Source organism: Callorhinus ursinus, unplaced genomic scaffold (genome assembly GCF_003265705.2).
Source record: "Callorhinus ursinus isolate GAN/ISIS: 27379988/994484 unplaced genomic scaffold, GSC_fseal_2.0 scaffold11, whole genome shotgun sequence".
Taxonomy (NCBI): domain Eukaryota; kingdom Metazoa; phylum Chordata; class Mammalia; order Carnivora; family Otariidae; genus Callorhinus; species Callorhinus ursinus.
Window position 1 is genome coordinate 47,054,597 of NW_027397073.1, and position 9,082 is coordinate 47,063,678.

The window sequence follows — 9,082 nt, forward strand, 5'->3', positions numbered from 1 at the left end:
ACAGTTCACCTTTTGGGGGGACTCACTGAGAGTGTTGTGGGTCAGTATATGCCCTACCCTGCCATGAAGCAATTTCTTACTGGCTACATACCTGTACCGAGGTCATCCGAGCATATCCTCTCCAGCTAAACTCAGGGAACTCCAGTGGATCATATCCAAACCGAAGTTCTCTTCCATTAGGTGTGGTGCCATCTTCAATCTCATACTTCATATGATGCAAATCCGGGAAATAGTAGTTGTTTTCAGGTCTTTTGTAAGTAAAAAGTAAACATGGATACAGCAAGTTAGGTTCACTGATAATCCAAATATTCAATCTCAATAGCTACTTCTAGAAGAACTCCTACCCAATCAACAGAATACAATAAGAGAAGAAATGAAAGAGCCACCCCCCTGCTCTTTCTTTAAATTATTGCTTTCATTCATGTAAACATTCACATAAAACATACCCAACACCTATCAGTCTAAGCAATTAAAATGAGAAAATCACTTAGCACAACCCATAGCGGTAGCATCTTTTAATTCTAAATGTTCTAAATGGTTGCCAACAACTTAACAAAATCAGATCAGGTTATTTACTATAAATCCATTCATTCATTTATTCATTCATTCATTTATGTACTCATATTCACTCATTATACAAATATTAATATATATGTGCCAGGCACTGTTGCTAAGTACCATATATGCAGTAGTGAATGTGACATAAAATATTTCACATGCTAAGTTTACAAGTTAGAGACATTTTTCTCTCTATATATATTTTTTAATCATTAGAATGACTTTTTTATGCCTTGTATTTTTTTAATTTTTTTAAAGATTTTATTTATTTATTTGACAGAGAGAGAAAGACAGGGAGAGAAGGAACACAAGCAGGGAGAGTGGGAGAGGGAGAAGCAGGCTTCCTGCCGAGCAGGGAGCCTGATGCAGGACTCGATTCCAGGACCCTGGGATCATGACCTGAGCCCAAGGCAGATGCTTAACGACTGAGCCACCCAGGGGCCCCTGCCTTGTATTTTCTTAAACTATAGGTCTATAGATGGATTCCTTTCAAGAGTCTAATAATGGCAATCACAGAGAAGGATCAAAAATACGATACACCGCTTGTGTGACATCTCATATTCAAAGAATCTGAAGTTCTTCAAAATGACAAATTTGACAATCCAGTCACAAACTAATAGCAGCTAGTGGATTTAAAGCCATAAAGATCATTTAGTCAAAGGAAATAAACGGTCATGGCCCAATACTGCAAGCAGAATTACAAAGGCTTACAATTTCTCTGGAAGTGATATATAAAGGTCCTTAAAAATGTTCATACCCATTGACCAGAACTTCCAGGAATACATTCTAAAGAACAATTTTATATATAGTATAAAAAAATTAACATAAAAGAATGTTTATAATAGTGAAACCTTAGAAACAATCTAAAAGTACAATTATGAAATAATTTTAAAAATAAGAACTATTAATATTAATATTTCTGAAGACTAATGATAATGGAAAATGTATGCAATATCATGTGAAGAAATGGATACAAATTTTATGAAGAAAATATACTAATTTGTATTCATAGAAAAAGCCTAGAAAAAATATACAAACAAATATTAAAAGGGGTTATCTCTGGGTGGTGGAATAGGTCGGTCTTTTTTTCCTTTTACTTTTCAGTACTTATTAAAACTTTACGATGGACATATGTTACATTTATTATCACAAAAATTATTTAGAAAACAAAGTGAATGCCTTCTAAACTTGTAAGAAAAATGAACAATGCTCAGATAATATCATAAACAAACATTTGGCAGGAATTTAGTATAAAAGGACAAAAGGTTTGCCAACCCGGAGAAAAGGCGATATGGCATCTTTGACGCTGGTTTGCTATCTTTGTATCCTCGTTACAATTTACCACTAAATCAAAGGACATGTTCTAAATTTCATATGTACGTAATGGCTGTAATGTCAAAAATCAGTATTTCTGCCTCAGGCTGGGTAATTTAATTCCTATTTGGTTGCATTATTTTTACCTGAAAAATAGCCAATTGCCCTACATAGGTGGGAGGAAAAAAACTTAGCTGGTTAAGTGGGGGAAAGCTCACTTTATCCACAGGAAGGTGGAAAGAGATAAAACATGGGTGGAAAATATTTCTGAACCTATATACAAAATTCCTCTGGTCCATCATGTGCCTTTTTAGTCTGCAGGAAAATATACCCACAGATGGGTCCTCCTTCACAGACCCTTTATTATGTGGCCCAGCAGTGACTGACATTTAGAAATGACTGAAGAGAGCTCAGCTGGGTTGCTGACTTTTAGAATTCAAATGCTGAAAATATCAAGGGAAAGGGGAGAAGTGCCATGCTAACTAAATACAGACAATTTACTTTAACTACACCAAAGATTTCTTTATTACTCTGTTGATAATGCAGAAGTAGTGAAGATACTTGCAATTTAGAAGCTGCACTTCACAGTTTCCAGTCTATGATTAAAAGCCAGAATATTAAAAATTAGCTTTTTCTTCCCTGAGAGAAAATTATGATGGATCATGGTTTCAAAAAAAATCTATATTGATCTAACAGACATATTCAGAACATTCCACCCTAAAACAACAGAATACACATTCTTTTCGAGTGCACACAGAACAGTCTCCAGAATAGATCATATATCAGGCCACAAAACTAGTCTCAACAAATTCAAAAAGATTGAAGTCATACCATGCACCCTTTCTGACCACAACACTATGAAACTAGAAATCAACCACAAGAAAAAATCTGGAAAGAACACAAATACATGGAGGTTAAATAACATGCTACTAAACAATGAATGGGTCACTCAAGAAATCAAAGAAGAAATAAAATATTACATGGAGACAAAGGAAAATGAAAACACAAAAGGCCCAAAATCTTTGGGATGCAGCAAAAGTTGTTCTAAGAGGGAAGTTTATAGCAACACAGGCCTACCTCAGGAAGCAAGAAAAATCTCAAATAAACAACCTAACATTACACCTAAAGAAGCTAGAAAAAGAAGAAAAAACAAAATCCAAACCCAGCAAAAGGAAGGAACTACTAAAGACCGGAGCAGAAATAAATGAAATAGAAACAAAAAAACAATAGAACAGATCAATGAAACCAGGAGCTGGTTCTGTGAAAAGATCAATGAAACTGATAAACCTTAACCAGAATCATCGAAGAAAGAGAGAGAAGTCAAACAAAATCAGAAATAAAAGAGGAGAAAAACCAACCAACACCACTGAAATACAAAGGATTGTGAAAAATTTTATGCCAACAAATTGGGCAACCTAGAAGAAGTGGATAAATTCCTAGAAATATATAACCTCTTAAAACAGAATCAGGAAGAAATAGAAAATTTGAACAGACCAATTACCAGCCATGAAATTGAATCAGTAATCAAAATAAACTCCCAACAAACAAAAGCCCAGGACCAGATGGATTCACAGATGAATTCTACCAAACATTTAAAGAAGAGTTAATACCCATTCTTCTCAAACTATTCCAAAAAACAGAAGAGGAAGGAAAGCTTCCAAATTCATTCTATGAAGCCAGCATTACCCTGATGCCAAAACCAGGTAAAGAAACTAGACACACACACACACACACACACACACACACACACAAACTGCAGGCCAATATCTCTGATGAACATAGATGCAAAAATCCTCAATAAAATATTAGCAAACAGAATCCAACAATGCATTAAAATAGCCACTCAGCACAATCAAGTGGGATTTATTCCTGGGATGCAAAGGTGGTTCAATATTTGCAAATCAATCAATGTGATATATCACATCAATAAGAGAAAGGATAAAAACCATATGATCATTTCAATAGGTCCAGAAAAAAGCATTTGACAAAGTACAACATCCATTCATGATAAAAACCTTTAACAGAGTAGGTTTACAGGGAATATACCTCAACATAATAAGGCCTTATATATAAAAGAAAAAACCCACAGCAAACATCATTCAATGGGTAAAAAAGCTTTCCCCCTAAGATTGGGAACAAGACAACGATGTGCACTCTCACCACTTTTATTCAACATAGTACTGGAAGTCCTAGCCACAACAATCAGACAACAAAAATGGACTAAAAGTCATCCAAATTGGTAAGGAAGAGGTAAAAACTTTCATTATTTGCAGATGACATGATACTATACATAGAAACTCCTAAAAATTCCACCAAAAAACTACTGGAACTAATAAATGAATGAATTCAGTAAAGTTGCATTGCATTTCTGTACACTAATAATAAAGTAGCAGAAATAGAAATTAAGAAAACAGTCCCATTTACAATTATACCAAAAATAATAAAGTATGTAGGAATAACCTTAACCAAAGAGATAAAGACCTGTGCTCTGAAAACTATAAAACATTAATGAAAGAAATTGAAGAGGATACAAAGAAATGGAAAGACATTCCATGTCCATGGATAGAAAAAACAAATTATTGTTAAAATGTCCATATTACCCAAAGCAATCTACACATTTAATGCAATCCCTATCAAAATACCAACAGCATCTTTCACAAAACTAAAACAAATAATCCTAAAATGTGTAGGGAACCACAAAAGACCCCAAATTGCCAAAACAATCTTGAAAAAGAACAAAGCTGGAGGTATCACAATCCCAGATTTCAACATACACTACAAAGCTGTAGTAATCAAAAACACTGTGGTACCTGCCCAAAAATAGACACATAGTTCAATAGAACATAATAGAGAACTAGAAATAAAACCACAATTATATGGCCAATTAATCTTCAACAAAGGAGTCAAGAATATGCAATGGGAAAAAAAAACAGTCTCTGACAAATGGTGTTGGGAAAACTGGACACCTACATGCAAAAGAATGAAACTGGACCACTTTCTTACACCATATACAAGAATAAACTCAAAATGGATTAAGGACCTAAATGTGAGACCTGAAACCATAAAAATCCTTGAAGAGAGCACAAGACAGTAATTTCTCTGACATCGGCCATAGCAATTTGTCTAGTTATGTCTCCTGAGGCAGGGGAAACAAAAGCAAAAATAAACTACTAGGACTACATCAAAATAAAAAGCTTCTGCACAGCAGAGGAAGCAATCAACAAAACTAAAATACAACCTGTGGAATGGGAGAAGATATTTGAAAATGACATATCTGATCAATGGATAGTATCCAAAATTTATAAATAACTTATACAACTCAACACCAAAAAATACATAATCCAACTTAAAAATAGGAAGAAGACATGAAGAGGCATTTCTCCAAAGAAGACCTGCAGACAGCCAACAGACACATGAAAAGATGCTCAACATCACTCATCATCAGGAAAATGCAAATCAAAACCACAATAAGACTCATACCTGTCAGAATGGCTAAAATCAACAACACAAGAAACAACAGGTGTTGGCAAGTATGTGGAGAAAGGAGAACCCTTATGCACTGTTGGTGGGAATGTAAACTGGAGCAGCCAATGTGGAAAACAGTATGGAGGTTCCTCGAAAAATTAAAAATAGAACTACCATATAATCCAGTAATTCCACTTCTGGATATTTATCCAAAAAATAGGAAAACGTTAACTTGAAAAGACACATGCACCCCTATGTTTATAGCAGCATTACTTAAAATAGCCAAATTATGGAAGCAGCCCAAGTGTACCTCAATAGAAAAATAGATAAAGAAGATGCGTTGTGTGTGTATAAATATAGCAATATTATTCAGGCATAAAAAAGAATGAAATCTTGCCATTTGCAACAACGTAGATAGATCTAGAGAATAAGATATAACACTAAGTGAAATAAGTCAGTCAGAAAAAGACAAATACCATATGATGTTACACATATGTGGAATTTAAGAAACAAAACAAATAAATAAAGGAAAAAGAGACAAATTAAAACAAAAACAACAGACTTAACTACAGAGGAGAAACTGGTGGTGACCAGAGAGGAGATGGGTGGGGGGGATGGGTAAAACAGGTGAAGGAGATTAAGAGTACACTTATCATGATGAGCAGAGTAATGTATAAAATTGTTCAATCACTATACTTTACATCTGAAACTCATATAACATTGTATGTTAATTATACTGGAATTAAATTTTTTTTTAAATCTAGAAATTGTTAAATATGACAGGACACGGAGACAGGATGCTGCTGTACCCGTAACAGCCCCTCTGGGAGCTCGGTCTCCACTCGCTCCCTTGTTCCTATAGTTCATTTTAATTAGCTTCTGCATAAGAGGAGGGACTTCGTCCCGCTTCTAGAGTTTTCTTCCCCTTCCCTCCCACCACACCCAGTGTAATGCACGCATCCTCTCCAAGCCTTCCATCATGGGTCCCAAGGGAGAAGCTGGACCTGCAAATCCTGGGCCCAGGAACCTGCCCATTTGCTGGGTCCCCCCGAGCTGCAACTTTGACATGGAGGTTCAGCCATGGGAACCCACCTCAAGCACCCAGCTCTTGTCCTGTCCACCTGGCTTTTTGTACCTGTGGGAACCTTCCAGTGAGGCGGCTCTGTGACCTCCAAAGTGGATGTCTTTAGGGCAACCTTACCTCCTGCTTTAATTGGGGCCCCTGACAAGCATCCAGATTTCAAATAACAGTACGGCTTCATCTGCCTTCTCTCCTTAGGACGGCCTGTCTCCTCACCGGGACTGTCGGCACAGACAGGACTCTCCGAGAATCTCCCACCACATCAGTACGGGAGGAGACCTCCCAGAGACTCACTGTTGGCACGCCTTCCCCACGACATGCTCTTGGCAATAGCATGTTCCCGAGGGCCCGCCGCACAGGGGGGTGACGGCTCCACCGATGTCACACTGACACCCTGCAGGTCAAGGAACAGTAGCAGTGACCCATCACAGCATCTCCACGCTAAAGCTTTCCCTCCTTCTCTGAGAAGCAGAAATCAGTAAGGACAGGGCTGCTTCTTAGCCCTGCCACATCTCATAGCCCGCGGATGTTAGAAACATGTAGGGAGATGGGAGGTGCCCCCCAAAGCCCACTTGTAAGCTGGGGGTACGCCTGGACGTCAGCCCCAACACTGCTGTCCAGCGTCAGGGGCCAGGAGCCCGGGAGCTAAACACGATGTAGCAACACAGTGCTCTTGTAACCAACTCTGCTACTGAGAGTCTGTGGGAGAGATCCAACAGAAGCCTTGTGGGGCCACACGCCTGCAGGTGTATTTAACACAGTATTACCTCTAAAATTGGGTGCAAGCTGTTCAGATAATACAAAATACATCTTCCAAATGACCAAATCTTGATGCTATCTATGAAATTAACAGACGCCTCCCCCTCCGTCCCAATGACGTTTTCTCTAATTAAACCAACAACGTGCTGGGAGAAGAGAAATAGAAGCAGCCCCAACTGCAATTTACTACTCTTCTCGACTGAGTATTTGGCCAAATTCCCTGGAACAGAATTTTTTAGCCCCATCCCATCAGAAAGACTGCAGGAAGAAAAAACTGAGACGAGAGATTATCCCAGCAGTCTTTGCCCATCAACACTGGCTTTCCTTGGGAGCCACTGGAACTATTTACCTTGACACCCAAAGTAATTGCTCTTTTCCAAAGCAAAATATCCATCTTCACACGTATCACAGGAATCGCCACTGACATGGGACTTGCAGTGACAGTCACCATCTCGCTGCAGAATAAGCCAAATGACACAATTTGGTAAGATCGCACAATTTGCTCATCTTCAAGATTTAAAAGTGACTCACTGTGTAACATGAGCAGTTAGCAAGGATCTGAAAACGTCCAGAGAGATTAGCACCCCCCCGTACAATCACACAGGCACTAATCCCCTCCCACAGACACCCCACCATCCACTGCTCTAACGTTGCCCTGGTTTACAGACGATGGGCTGCGTTACCTGCCCACACTCTCCGATTCCGCTCACTGTTCCTGCCACGTGGCACTGGCATTCTGTGAAGAGAAGAGAGCGTTCTTGGACCAAGGCCGCCCAGAGGACAGCCCTTGGCTCTGAAAACATGACACAGCAGCTACGTGACATGTGGGGTCACTGTCAGGCACACCTCAGCAGAATTCCCGTTGGCTCCACTGAAGCCTAAAATGGAACTGCTTTTTGGGGTCAGCAGAACCACCAGATCAATACCATCCACCTACAAGGAGTAATGGCTAGTTGATGACCGCTCTAAGACAAAGGCTGCAAAATCATGGGATTTTTAAATGATTCTAATGTCAAGGTCATTACTGATATGCTTACATGAAAACATACTCTAGGGGTCCCTGGGGTGCTTATTTGGTTAAGTGTCTGCCTTAGGCTCAGGTCATGATCCAGGGGTCCTGGGATCGAGCCCCACGCCCCAGTGGGGCTCCCTGCTCAGCGGGGAGTCTGCTTCTCCCTCTGCCTCTGCCCCTCCCCCCTGCTTGTGCACTCACACTTTCTCTCTCTCAAATAAATAGATAAAATCTTTATTAAAAAAAAAAAGAGGGGGAGGCGGAGCAAGATGGCGGAGGAGTAGGAGACCTAGATTTCGTCTGGTCTCAGGAATTCAGCTGAATAGGGATCAAACCATTCTGAACACCTACGAACTCAACAGGAGACCGAAGAAGAGAGTAGCAACACTCTCTGAACAGAAAAGTGACCACTTTCTGGAAGGTAGGATGTGCGGAGAAGTGAATCCGAGGCGATATTCGGGAGGATAGACGGCGGGGGAGGGGCCTCCGCCGGCCGCTTCTGGCAAGTGCTAGAGCCGCGGAGCACAAAATCGGACCTTTTAGAAGTTGGCTCCGTGGAGGGACGTCGCTGCAGTGGCTAAGCGGGGGGTGGAATCCTCCCGGGACAGTGTGGTCTCAGGACCCTCGGGGTCACAGAGAGACCGGGGGTGCCTGAGTGCACCAGAGCTCCCAGGGATCGGAGCGGGGAAGCCGGCTGCAGAGACGGAGCAGAGTCGCGGGCTCTCAGCTCGGGGTTGCCATAAACTGTGATCTGCGGCCCAGTCGGGGCACGGCTCCCCCAGCAGGGACCCAACAAGCAGCAGATCCGGGAAGACTCCCCTTCCTTCCCGGGGAGGAGCGGTGCGGGAACGCACTGCAGGGATCTGCTGGGTTTGGAGACTCTGCGCGGGGTC

The 9,082-nt window shown here is 40.5% G+C and overlaps 1 protein-coding gene across 1 annotated transcript in view; it reads right to left on the reverse strand.

Moving 5' to 3' along the window:
* The window catches only part of LAMA3 (laminin subunit alpha 3), a 263,227-nt gene that overhangs the window by 135,622 nt on the left and 118,523 nt on the right, over nt 1-9,082 (reverse strand). Inside the window, exons 13-16 of the mRNA XM_073897993.1 lie at nt 7,861-7,970; nt 7,527-7,632; nt 6,713-6,812; nt 92-248 (exon numbers count right to left, since the gene is read on the reverse strand). Coding sequence (XP_073754094.1) covers nt 92-248; nt 6,713-6,812; nt 7,527-7,632; nt 7,861-7,970 — 473 coding nt within the window. The remainder of the gene's footprint in view (nt 1-91; nt 249-6,712; nt 6,813-7,526; nt 7,633-7,860; nt 7,971-9,082) is intronic.